This window comes from Rhyacophila brunnea, unplaced genomic scaffold (genome assembly GCF_057557595.1).
Source record: "Rhyacophila brunnea isolate RB1 unplaced genomic scaffold, BYU_Rbru_1.0 scaffold_11, whole genome shotgun sequence".
Classification (NCBI taxonomy): Eukaryota; Metazoa; Arthropoda; class Insecta; order Trichoptera; family Rhyacophilidae; genus Rhyacophila; species Rhyacophila brunnea.
Window position 1 is genome coordinate 33,153,020 of NW_028232763.1, and position 19,518 is coordinate 33,172,537.

A 19,518-nucleotide genomic window follows, 5' to 3' on the forward strand; every position below is an offset into this window, starting at 1 on the left:
TTTAACGTGTGCTTAGGCAAGTGGCATCGGATACACGATTATCGGGGGGATTCCACACTCTAGTATTACCTAATGATTGCTTATCGTAGGTTATTAGATTAATTAATTATTGCTTGTCAATTTTGAAATGAGTTTCTGGGAAAATATGGTGGGATCTTTACACGTAGGTTAGCCATTTTTTCAATTTTTGTACTTTTTTTCGATCGGAAAAAAATGTACTTATTGCAATTTTATTTTTTCAATATCAAGCGTTTTCCCAGCCAAATAGCTTGTTTTCGTATACCGCCTGGCATGTTTTTGTCAATGACAATTGGTAACACTGAATATCATGGTGTAAATTAAAACCTTGGATACAGGGCAATTCGGTTAGTACATAATAGAGGTACATATTTTTCTTTCATACAAGACAAATGTTTATGGCAACTAAAACGCAGGTGAAATTTTTTTTTTAATTCTCATGTGACCATGGGCACTTAACTTGTTGACCGCGGAGCATTTAAATAACATGCTAATTATATTGAATGGCCAAATAATGAGGACAGGTATGCCGTCCGCGTTGAAAGGATTAATATGTTATTAGGAGTAAACAAGATAGGTTTAAGGGCTTTACGTTTCGTTTGGGTTATTAACCTTATCACTGCCAGCCAATTTTTACTAGGTGGGCACTTGTAGGCCAGCTATTTTTGGAATAAAATAAATCCTTAAAAAATTCTACCAAATCAACATATTTCTCGAGTGTAATGTGAATATTTTCACACTAAAATGATAAATTTTGTTTAGAAAATATTCACAAATACACAAATAGTTCATTCAGAAGTCATTAAGATCATTCCGTCTCAAAATTAGTTTTATATTCTTCCCTGACAATCTTTCCTTTGTTGAATTTTTCGATGGGGAATTCAGGCATCTATAGCGATACCATTTGATATCAGTATATTTTGCATAAAATATCTTGAGCAAATAAACAATCAGAGATGGAAATATTTGGACAAGATGCAGAATAATAAATCATGAATACCTGCAATTCGACAAATGCCACGTGATGAAATATTGGACTGACAATATTTAACCCGAAAGGATTTGTCAAGATCGTTTTCTGTTTTCGAACAAGAACTGAACATCTTTCTTCGACAGAGTGATTATATAAATTAAAATTATATTAACCGGTTCTATGCCTTCAGCGAGTTTCCTCGCTCTATGAGGCCGTGGTCAACAGACAGCACATACAAATTTAGCGAGGTATCTCGCCCGACTTTAACTCAAATTACTAGTCAATGTCGATCTAAAATAATTTCCTATTAAAAATGGATAAACAATCGAAATTTCACATTCACAAGAGAGATGGTGATATCAATTCAATATGGAAATACTATTTGACATCAGTAGATGGAGCTTACAGCTAAGTGTAAAATATGTATGTAGTAGTGTGGTGTTAAAATTGGCAGGGGAAGTACCAAAGTACTGTACAGATTTGTTTTCAATGCACAAGATGAAAATTCCTACAGTATTATATTTACTCCATTAAACCTATGTATTCCCAAGACACACAATATTAATAATTATAAATATTGAAAAAAATAATCCTGCGATCAAAATTTTGGCTCGGTATTGAATTCCCTAGTACCCACACAGTAAGTTATATTTGTGTTTTTTATTTTACAGATTTTTATTCCAGAAGAAGGAAGAAAAGATCCACTTAAGTTTGAAGTGACCGTTAAGTATGCCGCACGCGTGGACATGTCACTTCTTAATACGTAAGGACTATAAACTATCTGCAATTATTATAAAGCTGCCAATTTATGACATCAACAGATATCTGAGTTGCTTAAAATCTCACTATGTATGTCTATAGAAGAAATCATCACTTGCTCTCGCCAAGTTAACATACAACATTTGGGTAACCAATTACAGTAATATGCTGTCATAAAGATCAAATGTTTAATTATAGATTATAGTAACCATACTGTCATAAAGATCAAATGTTTAATTATAGATTATAGTAACCATACTGTCATAAAGATCAAATGTTTAATTATAGATTATAGTAACCATACTGTCATAAAGATCAAATGTTTAATTATAGATTATAGTAACCATACTGTCATAAAGATCAAATGTTTAATTATAGATTATAGTAACCATACTGTCCACCTAGTTAACTGTTGCAAATTGGTGTTCTCTCAAATATGGTGATCATTTATTTGTTCAGTGTTTAATTACCAAAGTCCGCACATGATCAACAACGTCGTCATTTCTGCTTGTTGATGGTCAGCCGGAACGTAATTCACTTTCCACCAACATACGGTCGTCTGACCGGTAGTACCAATTCTTAATTTCTGTGATGCCCACGGCATCGTTGTGCTAAATCTTACGATTGGTTTCCACTTGGGCATTGTCAAGCGTTATGCAATACCGCAGCTCGAGTTGTTCCGTCATTTTGCGTGGAAGCAAAATCCGACAGGTGCTGAGTACACTTGTTCACTCGCAGGCTGACTGTGCTAGTGACTCTCTGCGGGCTTTGAAAATTTACGCATGCACAAGAAGGTCTTGTACATTTCCCAAACGGAAAGGTGACCTTGAAGGTCGGATGCTTACTGAACTGAGGAGTAAAAATAATGTCTGCGTGACAGATGGTTGTTGTTTGTTTGGACTTAACCAAATATTTACTTACAGGTACATGAATACCGGCGTCACGGACAATATAAAGCGAGCCATCCAATGCATGGACATCGTCCTCAGACATTCATCGCATTTCCGCAACGGATTTGTTAAGGTAACTTAAAATCTTAAAACAATTAGTTAGATTTTGCTTGCCTACTCACAATTACTTACGATGCAGGTAAATGAAAAGAATAATAATTGTGGACCACTCAACCATTAACAATAAATAATAAATATAATATGACAATTCCTTCAGCTATAAATATTTAAAAATTGGTTGATATTCAGATTTTTTTTGTAAAGATTTTTCTTTATTGCATATGGGGTTATATACGAGGGTGGGTCAATAATTCCTTAGAAAAAAGCATTAAAACAGTTTTTATTTTTGTATTTTTTTTTTATTTCTCAACATAATCTCCTTGGAGCTCAATACACTTGGTAAGACGTTTCTCAATTTTTTTTAAACCGTCAGAAAAATAAGTTTTCGGAAGGTCCTCAAAATAAGCATTTGTCCGATCGATGACTTCTTCATTTGAAAAAAAACGTTGTCCACTTAGCCATTTTTTTAAGTTTGGGAAAAGGAAAAAGTCACTGGGGGCTAAATCTGGCGAATACGGTGGGTGGTCGACCAATTCGAGCTTCAATTCTTCAATTTTAGCCATTGATCGTAAACATGTGTGAACACGGGCATTGTCCTGATGAAAGAGGATTTTTTTCCTGTTTAAATGAGGCCGTTTTTCTTCAATTTTGTTTTTTAGCTGGTCCAATAAAGATGCATAATAATCCCCTGTTATTGTTTTTCCTTTTTCCAAATAGTCAACGAAAATAATTTCACGTGCATCCCAAAATACAGTAGCCATAACCTTACCAGCTGATTTTACGGTTTTCGCCTTCTTTGGACATGGTTCGCCTTTCGCAATCCACTGCTTCGACTGTTCTTTCCTCTCGGGAGTATAGTGGTGTATCCATGTTTCATCTACAGTCACAAAGCGAAGAAAAAATTCATCCGGATTGCGTTGCATGAGCGACAACAGGGCTTTAGAGGCCACCACCCTATTGCGTTTATTGTCGACTGTGAGCAAACGCGGCACCCATCTTGCAGAAATATTTTTCATGCCCAATTTGTTATGTAAAATAGAAATGACGCTACCTTTTGAGATCCCTGTAACCTCAATTATCTCACTCAACTTTAATCTTCGGTCACTTAACACCATATCGTGGATTTTATTGATCATTTCTGGTGTAGTCACCTCTACAGGACGTCCTGAGCGTGGTTCATCCTTTGTTGATGTACGACCACGTTTAAATTCATTTAACCAGTTATAAATAGTTGCAAGTGAAGGAGCAGATATGCCGTGAACTAAATCCAACTCATTTTTTATTTCCTTTGCTGTTAACCCTTTTATATTAAAATGTTTAATAACAGATCTAAACTCAATTTTCTCCATTTTCCATTTTTCCATTTTCCACAAGCAAATTTTTTTTTTAAATGTACGAGAAACACCCAACAACCCGACCAATCTGATTGAAACTTCGCAGCATACTGAATCGGTAGTGCCGCTGCATGAAAACAAACCGCTTACAGTACTAGTCGCGCCACCTGTCGCCTTTTCTAAGGACTTATTGACCCACCCTCGTACATATGGTTACCTAACATAGGTAACATAGGGAACATAGGGTTATTTTATTGGAGGAATAATTTTATACAATAAACTTGTTGCAGTAATGTTTATAGATGTTGCTCGTTTCTCAATCTGTCATTGTGGTCTTTGGTCGACTAATCTAGTGTCATACAAAATAGATCACACGCTAAGGCCTTCACTTTCTGACCACTTTTATATTATACAAGAATCAAATCAATTATTTAATTTAAATAATATAAAAAAAGTGCGAAATGTCATGAGTGAGGGGGTCGTAAGTTGAGGAATACCTGAACATCAATTTACACTATTTGTGATTATTAGGCTTAGGATTTTTATGTCCTAAAAATGAATAATAGGTACCTAAAATATGTAGATAATATAATTGGAAAACATGTTATTAAAATTTCATAATTATGTGCTAAAAAACAAAAATAGGTGCTAAAAATGTAAGTAAGTGTTACAATAAATCATATATATTTCAACAGTTTAATTTATTATTTATTCACAAACAGAAAACGCTTTATTACAATAAATATATAATAATGCTTCAAATTTTCGAAAGTGAATCTTTGACGATTTGATCCTAGCAAATTTTTATACATGGAAAAACTTCTTTCCACTTCTACAGATGTTATTATTGCATATGTAAATGAAACTATTTCTGAATTATTGATTTTCCAAAAGAGCTTTAAGTCCAGTATTTTTATTTAAAACACTATTTAATTTTGTACTTATTTTATTCCAATTGATCCAGGAATATTTTCTTATTTTAGCAGCAGTATTGTTGAAAATATTAATTTGCTCCACTAGTAACTTTGTAGATGATTCTAACATTTCAGTTGTGTTTACTAGTGTTATTGTGTTGATGTGAAAATATGTACTTAAACCCAATATATGTAAAAATATGTAATTATCCAAAAATATTTAAAAATAGGTGCTAACAAATAGGGCTTAAATGTTTCTATTTTGTCTGAAACAATTGGATATTTTGTTGTGGGGCTGGCCACTCATAAAAAATATTTAAATACCTAAGAGCCGTATTCATGCAGTCTCGAACCGCATTCAACGCTGTTAGTGGTTTATCGGGCGAATAAGAAAACTATAAAAAATGTATACGTCACGAGATGCGTACAGGCATGCGCACGAAACATGAAACATGGCGGCCGTCCACCTCCTGTCAGTTTGACACAAATGACAGGAGCATACGTAAAGAGTCAGCAAAAATGAATTCATTACAAGTTTTTTGTTGGTTAGAATCTCCATTGTAGAATGACGATATGTAGATGTAGAATCCTAAGCCTAGTGATTATTATTTTATAATCTCAATCACTGTCGATCAGTGGCGAAGAGTGGAGGTAGACTGTTACGATCCGACATATTATATAGTGCACATTAACTTTGTTAGTTATTATTGAACTAAGACTACAATTTACAAATGGCGTTGGTTAGGTTTTAAAAATCAATTAATTCCTGCCTAAGCCAAACTATAATAGTTTTGGTCTATTTTGGATGACCGACAAAATTGTGCGCACTTTTTCATTCAAACTTATTTGTTTTCGTACCTACGTTCTGCAAATGCTATTCCTATCCGTTGAATAAATGACCTAAAATAAACTGTTATGCGGACTCCCAATGAATTTTGACTGTAATATTGCGAAACGATGATCGCAATCAACCGAATTGAATTTATATATTCAAATGGCAGTGATTTTACTTGTGTGATCGCATAGCAAGTCTATGCATTCTAAGGGGTTGTTTATACGGGCTTAGTATTAATTATTAGTACTTGCTAGTCCCACTGAGTCGAGTTTACAGGAGTGGACAAGTAAAAGTGTATTAGTAGCAAATACAAAAAAAATTGTATACTCTGCTGGTAATCTAATTTGTCACTAAATAATTATTGGGCGGTTCGCACGCTGTGACAAGTTGCGAGTGGAGTTATGGTGGGAGTACGTATTAACGATTAGTAAATTGAAATTGCTATTTTCGTTTCCCGAGCCTTCTAATGCAGTGCGGTGATCGAGGAATGACATTTATATTCTTATGTAGCAGTTATATTATATGGATGACAAATTCACAGTCAGCCTCTGGTAGTAGGTACCCAATAATGGTGGTATCACAGTACAGATTAATAAATAGAATTCCGATAGGCTATATTCCAATACATTATATTTTGACACATGGCTTTGAATGTGTGAGTGTCCTAGGAAAATAAACCACGCATTGTGGACGTGCAATAGTGCGTGTTGCAACCTTCAATACACCAATATAAAATGGGCGTCGATGCATAAACCGAGAGCAGTTGTCAGTATTCGGCGTATGACATATTCTTCACATGTGTTTTAAGTTTATCCTGTATTCTTCCGCACTCGAGATCGGTTGTCTGCTTCTCCACATCCATTAGGTATTTCAGTTCCGATTATTTGTTAGTTCCCTGGGTGGTGTGTACTGTATGCCAATTGAATGTTTTGTCGTGCAGGTCGGAAGGTCATTTTTCGTGCAGCCTCCGGGGAATGCGGTGTCGCTGGGCGGAGGCCTGGAGCTGTGGCACGGCATCTACCAGAGCGCTGTCCTCGGATGGAAACCATTCATCAATGTGGACAGTAAGAACAGCCTCGCATCTTATATACATTATCTTTTCAACACTTTCGCACCCGGGGAATAATAGTGGCACGAGTCCAAATTTGTCATTTTTGAGTTAAGTATGCAGAAATGTTCCAGGATATCATTACTATCCGCACAAATAGCGGCAAAATTCTTAAAAATATAATGGTGGCCTTAACCTGGCACTCGCGGCCTATTGTAGTATGACGAATTCACTCTCCGCGGTGATGGTTTTTGTTTAATTTAACTTCTGTGTTTCATAATAAAAATGGCAATAAAAAATGAGTTTTATGGCTCTTTAGGCGCCTAGACATGTTCAGATTATTTTACAACATTAAAAAACCGTAATAAATCAGTCATAATGTCAAAAATATCCGAAGAAATTAATTCTATACAAAGACTCACCATTTATAAGATTTCCGCCATTTTGTTTTATGTATATGGAGCACTGCAAGGCTTGCATTTTGTTATTCGTCACGCTCGTGCTTGACGCGAGTATAGAAACACTTCACAAATGGTAATAAAATCACACATAATGTTTTTTCCCTGAGTAGGGTCGTAAAAATAGCACAATAATTTTAGACTAAACAAACTTTTAGGCAGACACTTAAACAGCTATTAAATATTATTACTGAGTTACATATTTATTTTTACTTTACACATTTAAAATTGTTTTGAAGAGTGGTAGATTTTATAACACGGACTGAGACATAAAGCGACATTGCAAATACAACACATATATCTAGATAGAGATGTTTTTTTTTTATTAATTTTTGAATTTCCGCACACATGACAGCGTCTTCTGGGCTTTTTATTATTTGCCGTGGGCGGAATGTGTTGCGGCAAATGATCTGCTAAAGTTCTAGGCAACAACCTCAATGGATTTTCACTAGTCGATGGTCTGGGTTGTGGAGTTTTCGTGATTTTCACAGCGTACTTAGCAACTAATTGTTTTATCACGACTAACTGAAATTCTTCTAAAGTTTTTTTACTACCAGTAACAGATTTATACATATAGAACGCATTTAATAAATAGAGGTCAATCATGTGAAATGCTACTTTTTTGTACCATTTCACAGATTTCCTCATGCACGACAAGCTGCTGAGCATCATGTCGGCCTTGTCGACAGTCCCCATATTTTTATTATACTCTAAGATGCACTTTGGCTTCATAATGGGTTCTCCGGTTCTAAAATTAGTTTTACCGGTTGGACCGAAGGAGTCATCGTGCATGGTTGTAAGCATGTCGACATCTCTTCTGTCACACCATTTGAGAGCCAACAATGGGCTGTTTGACTTTACCTCTGTCTCCCCCTTTTTCAGCTTTTTGAAGCATGGCATTTCTTTGCGATTCTTACGTACAGTCCCACAAGCATTGGTTTTATTTTCATGGAGGTGTTTGAATAACTGTGGACCGGTGTACCAGTTATCGCACCACAACGAATGCCCTTTGCCCAGATACTCGGTCAGCAGCGTTGTCACAACAGCTCCGGAAATTCCAAAGTTTTGGCTATCCACTATGTCTGTCCCGTCACCACAATAAATAATAAAATCTAAAATATAACCCGTCATAACGTCACACAGCACGAACATTTTGATACCGAAACGATGACGCTTCGATGGAATGAATTGTTTAAAAATAAGTCTCCCTTTAAAAACAATAATGCTCTCATCGATACAGAGATTTTGATGCGGAATCATCGTGTCTTTGAAAATTTTGCGTGTATGCTCTAAAAGTAACCTAATTTTATTTAGTCTATCTGAGGTAACACTTGTTGGATCGGAAAAATGGAGCATTTGGAGCAATAACTCATATCGGTCTCTAGGCATCGTCTGACCGAAAATGGGTGCACTTAAAAAACAATCCATACTCCAGTGTTCTTCTAGTGACAAATGTTTGTTTCGTGTCATGAGCATTGACACCGCAAAAAATGCATATAATTCTGATACAGTTGTATCGATCCAATTATGAGAACGTGATTTTGGTCCAAGTTCTTGAGTGTTATACTGGTAGTGGAAAAAAATGTTTGTTGGACTACCTTCAACATTATATCACGGTTTAAAAAATGTTCAAAAAAAAGACACTCAGGCGAAGTCTCAGTCAAATCGCTGTTTGCTATGCCGGATTGAAAATCATCAAACTCATATACGATCGGAACATGGGGTCCGGATGTCCATGTTCTCAAGTGTTCAATTGGCTCTTCTGATATATCTACATCACTGAGGTCAGATGGTTCCAATTCTTCTTCAGACATTTCGTAATCAGAGTCCAATTCCTCACTTAAACCAGCCATATTGAAGTTTGAAAAAAGTTCTCAACCAAACACTCACACGATAACAAAGGTAAAATAGTCCAAAAAAATATAGTCAAAACACTTTATAACAGTTTAATACACATGAATGGTATAGTTAAAAACACATAAACAATAACACAGACAAAATATTATAATAAAATTCACACAATACAATAGATCGCGTAAAATACGTAATATTTTGTATGGAAAAACGACAAGAGCGATTCCTTGCACAGTCCTCTCACAACAGTGATATTACGCATACTGCGCAAACGCAGTAAAGTGGCACGATGTTTCAAACCAAAATTAAATGAGCGTAGATTGACGGCCTGTCGAAGGCATGTCAAACATCTTAGTTTTAGTATTGTAACACAATTCATTTGACAATATTACATATATGTCACCGTTGGTAATGAAATAAGGCAAATTATGGTAGAGATTTCAAAATCATGCGTCATGTATATTCTACATAATCGACCGGCGCATTTTTGCGTACAACATTGGCGACAGAAGCGCTGTAGCCCCGTAGTTTTGCGAAATTTCACGTACTACACTCGTGACAGAAGCGGGCGCCGGGTTAAAAGCATTTTTGTCATTATCATATTACAACATTTTACTTGAATACAAGCAGAAATAGTGGCTCAGTGATCATTGTGCCATTGTTATTGTGGATAACATTCAAAATGAGATGGCTCAAGTATGTCAACTTTACGTTTTATCAAGTAAATTAAAAAAAAAAAACTGATTTAACACCAAAATAAAATATTCAAACTGCTCTTCTGCAAAAACAAGTTTTTCGAGTTGTGCCATTATTATTCCCCGGGTGCGTTATATTTAATCGGATCTAGGATATGAGAATCCGTTATAATCTTAACATTGAGTATTGTTTGATACTTTCCTACTGTCATTAAAAAAACAAAACAATGCGAAAAGACACGTTTTGAGGTTAACCGATTTTTCACGACCTGTCAAATAGTACCAAACAATGATAACATCGCGTCTCACTTACTCTTGAAGAATGAGATTGGCGAGACAGTCAGCAATTTTACGTGTAAACAGTTATTATCGCGATAGTTTAAAATACACACTATTGCTGCAAGTAAATCCATGCACTTGTACAGGCGCTAATAGATTTAAGAAAGATTAATAGATAAGTAATGTAAGATTCTTTATTTAAAAAAATATATCTCGATTCCCATACCGTCCATCATTTTTTCAATTTTTTAACCGGACAAAACAGAACAGTGATAAAACAGAACAGCGTTTAATAGAATTACGACATTTCAGGAAAAAGGTAACATTTAATATTGAAATTGTCATATCTCTATAGATTTTTGAATGAATTGATGTTGAATAGATGTTACATTGAGTCAATTAAGTATTCTATATACAAAAATAAAGTCAGCCGCCTGTGGGTTAAGTCGTGAACATCTGATCAAGCTGCTTTCAGAATGCCCAATTATTTCCATCTTTGTTGTAATCATGAATTTTAGTCTTTTTACCTAGTCTTTAATTTTTTTTTCTCCATATCAACACTGCAGTTTCTTCGTTTCTCATGGTTATAAATTTATAAAGGTGAAGTATTTTGGGGAGCGTAGGAGAGGGGAGCAACTGCATGGAAGTGTACATTTTTTTTTTTTTTTTTGCATTAATCTAAATTTTCAGAATTGTACGATATAGCGAATTGTACTTAAGTAGAATGTATGAATATCGACTGTCGTCTTTACTTCATTACCCCTGCAACATGTATGAATTTAACATTATTTAACATAATTTTTTTTCCTATCTTTTCAGTCACGAACAAAGGATTCCCTAAGAGACAGAATGTACTCGACCTAATCAATGAGTTGAATGACACAAGAGATGATGTTATGAGGTCAGCGCGACCACTCGACCAAAGGATAATAGACAACCTTAAAAAATACGTTAAAGGTTTGAAGGTAAAAAAACCAAATGGCGTTTCAATAAATATCTATACAATAATTATATATATATAATAAGTATCAATTGAATGTTTTATTTCACAGATTACATTTACATACTCTTTCTGCTCACTGTTATTGCATGACGTGCATTATTTTTAATGCAAGAATACCAGTGGCGAAGGGTGGAGGTAGGCTAAGATACGACATAAATAGTGCATACTTAACTTTGTCAGTAATATGTCATCATCATCATCAGCCTGATTCTATCCACTGCTCGATGAAGGCCTCTTCAAGCTGCTTCCACTCCTCGGTCTTGTGCGTTGTGTTGCCACATACTTCCGTAGAACTTTATCATTTCATCAATCCAGCGGCCTAGGTCTAACTTGTGAATGTTTTGTACTTCTTGGATACCACTGGATGACTAAATTTGTCCAACGATTGTCTCTTCTTTGAGCTATGTGTCCAGCCCATCTCCATTTGAGGCTTTTAATGAACTTTATTACATCGCAAACCCTTGTCTGCTTCCTTATCCACTTATTCCTCTTTTTGTCCTTTCGCGTTATGCCCAGCATGCACCTCTCCATACCACGTTGTGCTACTCTAAGTTTCTGGACCTCTTCATGTTTCACACGCATATGGGAAGCACACACTGGTTGAACACTTTGCGCTTTAGGCACAGTGGACGGTCACTTTTGAAGACATTATTCAGGCGGCCAAAAGCACTCCAGCCTAGCTTTACTCTGCGAACAATTGCATCAAATATACATCCATCTATAGACACTTGTTGTCCCAGATAGATTTAGTTTTTCACATGTTCGAGCAGAGTGCCATTGATGAGGATCTCTTTTTGGCCTCGCATAGCAGTTGAACTTGACTTCCATCTTTGTTACATTTATTTTCAAACCTACTTTGTTGCTTACTTCAGCGAGTTCCTGCATTCTGCTTTGGAGGTCTTCTATGCATTTGTTTTCATTGAACCAAGACTACAAATTGCAGATAGATGGATAATAGTCAAAAAATATATTTATCTATAAAATATTTTTTATCTATTACAATTTGGTTTGGGCGGGGCTTAATGAATTAAAAACAACTACATAAATTCTTAATTCAACGAAAACAAATACATAAGTATGACTGAGAAAAAGTATGCACTAGTCCAGGGGTCGGCAGTTTGTCAAGTGAGCCAAATTGTCACGGAAACAGGATAACAAAGTTACCAGAGAGCCGCATATATATAATATGTATATGGATATGAATTTTTAGGGGAAAAGGTTCAAGATTTTTTATTAAAAAAATTAATTAGAACGGCGTCCATGCATCGCTTTTGATAGCTTTACTATATCTAGCAAATAGCTACTTATTTTTAATTGAATACAGTATGATTGTAAATTTTCATCTATTATTCTGCTTCTAAGTTATTTTTTATTTGGTTCATAGATGAGAATGTTTGTTCGCATATAAGTAGTAGGAGCCAAAGATTGTGAGAATACCAAAAGCTAGTTTTTTTTAACGTGTCATATGTTTCAGGCAAACTATTTCTTATATCAAATATTATTGTTTCTATTTTAGGCAGTTGTTTTATAGCTGTCTACTTGTGCCGAGAAATCAAAACTCATAAGTTATAAGGCTGCTTGAGATGAGATGAAATTGGAGTTTATGTCTGAAGAGCCGCAAATGTCTATGCAAAGAGCCGCTTCTGCCGACCCCTGCACTAGTTGGATCGCCCATATCATACCTAAACTATTATGGTTTGATTAGTCGGGGTTTAATTCATTTTTAAATAACAAACCATTACCATCTCCAATTTGAATTCTTAGTTAATATGATTATGACTGACAACATTTAGTATGCACTGTTTATCTCGAATCTTAACAGACTGCCTCCACCCCTCGCCAATAAAGTCGTTACTCCATGCAGGTAAATTTATTGTTGACGTTATTGTTATTACATATGTTATTTTACAGGTGGAGTACGAGGTCCCAGGAACGGCTTCAACGAAGCGTTCTTACCGAGTGAATGACGTTGTGGAGTCACCCGATAGTCACAAATTCAAAATGGATGATGGCCGCGTCATGACCGTAACAGAATACTTTCTCAGAGAAAGGCGATACAAGTATGTTTGTGATCCTTTTTTCTTGATACTATCAATAATATCTATCGATAACAAATCTTGTGAAAATCAATCCAGAAGCTGAACCAGCGGCGGCTGGTCTAACATCATACAAGTGCACTGCACTGCTTGCATTGCTATGAAACATCGTTCAATATCGTAAATCATATTTTTTCTTCATAGTTTTTTTAATATTATCGTTCACTTATTGTAATGCAAACCATAAACTGATGTGCCCATATTGCCAATAGGCGATAACCACTGGCACTATTCACCATATTATACGTCATCCTCACTGAAATCATTTGCGCCCCGCCCCAGCAATATATTTAGTTTACTTAAAATGAACCCAAAGCTTAGTATGAACTAAAGCCATTATAAAACAACTTAAACCGTGCTAATTGTTTTCGCCATGCTTAAGTTCCAGAATATCGTGCGTCGACCGGGTAAAATGACATCATATTTGTCTGAGTAGAGAGCAATTACAGATTTGAATTATGGTTTGTTATTATAGACGCTGCAGCTTACCGTTCACGCTCAAATTATGTTTAGTATCATATTTAGCAATCTCGTATGTAAAATGCCTGTAAAACTAAAAACAATAGAATTCATTATTTCCCAAATTTAAAATCGGTAAGAAATACAATATCGGTAAGATATTTTGATTTATGTGTACTCCAATTTAAATCAGTGAAGATAAAAATAATTTTGCTACCTACCGCATTTTTGGAAAATTAATATTTCATTATCCTGTGTGTCGACTAAACGCGAAATGATGTCGGTATTTATAATATAGAAAATTATTAATTCATGAATTCTCGTGATAAGCTAATAAATCTTAATACTATTTCACAAAGTCCAGTTTCATAATAATCATTATTCATACAGTGTACAAATTGCTAAAAATAATGTACAAAGAATAAGATGGCTTCCGTTAAAGGTAAGAGGTATTTATCTACTATAAGAGATACAATCGTTTCTTAAAACTAACCCAATAAAGATTTAAGTAACTCGCATCATGTTTTATTAAAAATATAAAATATACAGGTAATTTCCCAAGTGTCAATAACGTTTTGCCAAATCAAAAACAACGCCGAATTGATTTCATTTTTCAATAAGGTAAGTTTCCAGCGCACCCTCAAAAATTACAATCCAAAAAATCACTGGCCGCCACTGAGCTGAACCTCTTGAAATTATAGGGGTTCACTTGTTTTACTTCTGGGCAATACGACTCTATGTGGGCCTTTGTCTCCTCTCGCGTCCGCCTCTATCCTGGTTTATCCAAAGCCGCTTCCCTCCAGTTCAGGATGCCCAAGTTTTTAAAATCCAATTCCACATTTTCCCTCCATCTTAGTTTGCCTACTGGCTTCCTGAGCGTTAGTTTCTTTGTCATGCATGACTCATCCGTCCTTTGTACAGCTTGTAGAAGTATCTTTGTCTCCACCCCAACTGAATTCTTTGATGGGTCTGAAGATACCATGCACCACGCTCTGCGGACATGGGGTTCTATATTTGCAGGCATGTCAGATAAAGTGTCATGTTTCATAATACATCCTCTTAACTGAGGGTGATTGTCCAGTCTTCTTCACGTTTCAGCTTACAGCATCACCATTTTAAACTGTCAGTCGAAATTCATTGTTATTTTAAATGTTCACAAACATTAATTTTTAATTCTGCTTTTCAATGGATTAGATAATTTAATTATATCATCAGCCTAGTCGATCCATTGCTAGATGAAGACCTCCCCTAGCTCCTTCCACTCTTTTCAGTCTCTTCTTCTTCACTGCTATGTACATTCTCAGAACTTTATGTGTTTATCAATCCAGCGCGTTTATAGGTTCTCTGTGTTTGCTAAGTGCCCTTTCGGTACCGCTGTATGAATGCAATTGTCCAACGGTTGTCCACTCGCTGAACAACATGTCCAGCCCGTTATTTCAACTATTTGGCAACCTCTACCGTCGCGTACTGTTGTTTGCCCCCCTTATTCATTGGTTTCTTTTGTGGTCTTTCCGCATTATGCCCGAAGTGCAAATTTCTATGCCATGTGTTTCTCTTACATGATATTTAAAAAAGAAATATATGTATATAGACCATGAGGCCCAATGACTGTAATATAAGTGAAACAATTACAATCACCCAGGCTTTGAAAAATTGTCACACCAGTGGGAATTTAACTCAAAGCCCCTGAATGAAAAACCAGCATCTTAAGCATTTAGGGACCACATGCGTTTGTGAGCATTGGGAACACACATCGGTTGAACACTTAACGTTAAGACATAATGGGAGGTCACTTAGAAGATACTATTTAGGAGCAGAAATGCACTAGGTACATACCGTGCGAGCAATCTCGTCATGCATACCACCGTCCATTAGGCATTTGTTGTCCTGAGATAGACGTAGTTGATGACCCGCTCGATTTGAGTGTCATTGATGTGGATCGCATTTCTGCCCTGCCAAGTTAAAAGATATTTTTGTTTTGTATGTTTTTGGTTTTAGTGAAATGAGAATCCAAGTTTTAAACCACCATTTCACTTATATTATGTAAAATTATTGGATTGTTTTGACATAGTCTCTAAATAGACAGTGTATATTTGGAGATTACAAATTTTTTTACTAGAAGATTTTACAAAAAAGGTAGTTTAAAACTTGGGTTCTCATTTCCATTTCTTTTTACTTAGCAGGGCAGATTTGGTTCAGTAAAGCAGTTTATCGTTACTTTCGTCTTCTAGGATTTTTTTATCTTTAAACCTACTTACGGCTTTCATTTGCAAGTTCCTGCATAATGCTCTTAAAGTGTTCAGGATCCTTCGCATAGACAACAATCTCATCTGTAATTACATACTCTTATGAAATTATAAATTTCAGTAACGATATGCCTAGGTGTGATGGATTTGATTCATTTCATTTATGAAACCTCCGAGTATAATATTGAAAGTGTTGTATTAATTATTCTCGATTATATTTCAGGTTAAGATATCCAAATTTTCCTTGCCTGTGGGTCGGTAGCAGGACAAGCGAGAGGAAGATCTATTATCCAGTCGAGTTGTGCACTATTCTTCCGGGACAGGTAAATCTACATTTAAATCAAGAAATGAAAATATAATTAATATTAAATTCTACAGGTTTTTTTAAAAAGGTTTGTCGATAGCTATTTCGGTTGTAACACCATTATCAAGACTGTGATTGTCTTGATAATGGTGTTACAACCGAAATAGCTATCGACAAACCTTTTTAAAAAAACCTGTAGAATTTAATATTAATTATATTTTCATTTCTTGTAAAATGGAATTCTACCAAGTAAATGCTAACTCAATTAATACATTTAAATCCTTTTGGATTTTCTTTTTGGTTTTTACTATTAGAGCAAATTTGTGGTGTGTTGTCAGCCTCCCCCCTTGTGGGGGTTATTGTTTATTGTTATAATATGTGGTTTAAAGACTAATAAACAAAATTTTACATTTAATTCTGCGTTAGCGGTCCACGAAATATTGTTGTCCTTTGGTATTAATGGCAATTAAAATTAATGAATATGGTTTTGCTTGTAGGTGATAATCCGCAAGATGGATGCGGGGCAGACGACAAAAATGATTGGCGAATCGGCTAGCCCGGCAGATATACGCAAACAAAAGGTCATGAAGGCCATTGAAAGTGTGAGTATAACAGGGACTGAAATTTGGACAAATTCAAATTATGTACATCAATAATACGAGGGTAGCCGTTTATATTTCGGGAACAACAAACAAAAACGATTTTTTTATCAATGAAAACAGTTTTATTGTTTTTCAAAATATTCTCCACGATAATTTATACACTTTTCCATGTGTTTGAACCAATCTGAATAGCATTTTTGCCACTTTGCAGAAGGTTACTCTAAAACATGGTTTTTGAATGCATCAACCGCCTCTTCTGGCGTAGAAAATCGTTGATCACGCAATTTATCTTTGACTGTCGGGAATAAAAAGAAATCATTCGGTGCCAAGTCGGAGGTGTACGGCGGATGACCCTTCAATTTAATGTTTTGGGTGCTCAAATGGCCGCTTGTTTGAGCCGATGTGTGAGAACTCGCATTGTCTTGATGAAGGATGATTTGACGCCGACGGTTGCTTTTCCTTATTTCACCAAAAACTTCTGGCAAACAATTGGTTCTGTACCATTTGGAATTGACTGTTCTACGATTTTCTAAAGGCACAGTTGCGACATGGTCCGTTTTTCTGAAAAAAACAGGCGACCATTTGCTTTGAAGTGCTTGAGCGCGCGCAACTTTTGTTGGTTTAAGCTCATTTTGGAAGACCCATACGGTCGACTGCTGTTTACTTTCGGGCAAATACGTATAGATCCAAGATTCGTCACCTGTAACAATCTTATAAACGTTTTTTGAAGCACCTCGATCGTATTTTTTTGAACATTTCATTGCATTAATCGACACGCGCCTTTTTTGTGCGTTTGTCAAATTATGCGGGATCGATCGCGAACATAGCTTCTTCATGTCTAAATGTTCATGCATGATCGTATACACGCTAGTGTTACTAATGCCCAGAGATGCCTCAATCTTACAGTATGTCACATGACGATCTTTCATTGTCAGTACACGCACAGCATCGATGGTTTCTGGAGGAACAACCGATTTTGGACGACCTTCACGCGGCTCGTCTGTGAGGAAACGACGACCACGATAAAATTCGCTGAACCAGCGATATACCGTAGTTTTTGATGGTGCTATATCACCATATAAAGTACTAAGTTCAGTAATGCACTGTTCCCACGATAATCCACGTCGAAAGTTGTGAAAAATAATCGCACCAAAATTTTCACGAGTTAATTTCATTTTTGGCCGAGATAAATTTTTCAAATGGATTTAAAAAAAATAAAAATCGCCTGTTTGTTAAAACGTTCAAGTACTTTTGCCGTTAAAAATGTCAAACTTCAAAATACAGAAGTCAAATTGCACCTAGCAACACCAGTGTTGTAAATTCCCGAAATATAAACGGCAACCTATGTATCTGAATCAGAAATGTCAATAATTCAAATTTAGAATTAAATTCATTTTTTACACGGATTTTTAAGAATCCATTCCATAAATCCCAGAATTCCCTAATCCTAAACGTTGTTAGAGTTGATGTACTCAAGATAATAATTGGATTGTAATTGGATATTTATTTGAATTCTAACAGCGGAACGAGCAGAAACTGAGGATTTACAGTAATGAAATAGATTTTATCGATTCTTAATTTTTGAATTTTGCCTATATGTGAACTGTCTTTATTACAGATGAAATACAACCAAGATCCTACTGTGAGGGAGTTTGGCATCCACGTGACAGAGAAGTTCCAAGCTGTTGATGCGAGAGTTATCACTCCTCCGATCTTGGAATATAAGGACAAGTTCCAAGTTACACCCCGGTATTAAACACTATGTAATATGTTGTTGAACAGTCAATTTCGCTTAATTCATCGTCAAGACACATCGGGACTAGAGCATTTTGACCTAATTAAGCGGTTGCACCTATTAAGTGAATTCTACACTTTTATACTTTTCTTTCGAAAAAGTTTATTTTTTTCTTATGGCTAGGAAAATAATAAAATAATAAGTACAAATACAATATAATTTGGAAAAATGCATCAAGTGTAATCTGTCTTTTTTCTTTGTTTCTCATTGCAAGAGACATGATATGGTAGATTTTGGTACACCATTTATCTCAATGAGCCAATGTTGACAGGTTGTATGAAATGGCTGGCTTTTAAACATATCCATCAAAGTAATTTGACTCGTCTCAAATCATTTCTTGGCATTTTGGCAAGGGTCATAAATTTTTAAATTAAATTTAGCGAGCCGGTGTAGCGCTAATTGAATACGGTACGGTAGTGGTAGATTCCTACATGCCTAACAACCGGTGCAGTGCCACACCGATGCGATGGTAAGCATAACGGATCACATCATCATATTAAATTGTTTTAGATATTTTTTCTTGGGACTATATCTAACATAATAATGTGTCATGTGGTATTAAATTTACCGTCCCAATTAAGTGGAATGTTATACCAATTAAGCAATGTGAATGAGTGTTGGTTCCTTGGTTTTGTTTCCGTTCCTCCTGTCCAAATAAGTGGCAGCCGCAATTAAATCATGAGCAACTGTCGAATTTTGTGTGTATTCATGCTTAACTGCATTGTATACGGCTGTCGGATAATTGCGAAATACAGTCACTTAAATCCACGAGCCTAAAACTTTTGAGGGAATGTATTGACGATGGTGTTTCTGAAGTGACTGCAGTACGTGTCAGC

General features: G+C 35.6%; 1 protein-coding gene across 3 annotated transcripts in view; it reads left to right on the plus strand.

Annotated features, from left to right (window-relative positions):
• Positions 1 to 19,518, plus strand: part of LOC147078632 (protein argonaute-2-like) — a 60,883-nt gene that overhangs the window by 10,175 nt on the left and 31,190 nt on the right. For all 3 annotated transcript variants that reach the window (XM_085960292.1, XM_085960290.1, XM_085960293.1), the window contains 8 exons: positions 1,663 to 1,754; positions 2,674 to 2,773; positions 6,784 to 6,907; positions 10,997 to 11,142; positions 13,092 to 13,240; positions 16,205 to 16,304; positions 16,783 to 16,887; positions 18,506 to 18,636. In XM_085960292.1, the coding sequence (XP_085816418.1) occupies positions 1,663 to 1,754; positions 2,674 to 2,773; positions 6,784 to 6,907; positions 10,997 to 11,142; positions 13,092 to 13,240; positions 16,205 to 16,304; positions 16,783 to 16,887; positions 18,506 to 18,636 (947 nt within the window). The remainder of the gene's footprint in view (positions 1 to 1,662; positions 1,755 to 2,673; positions 2,774 to 6,783; positions 6,908 to 10,996; positions 11,143 to 13,091; positions 13,241 to 16,204; positions 16,305 to 16,782; positions 16,888 to 18,505; positions 18,637 to 19,518) is intronic.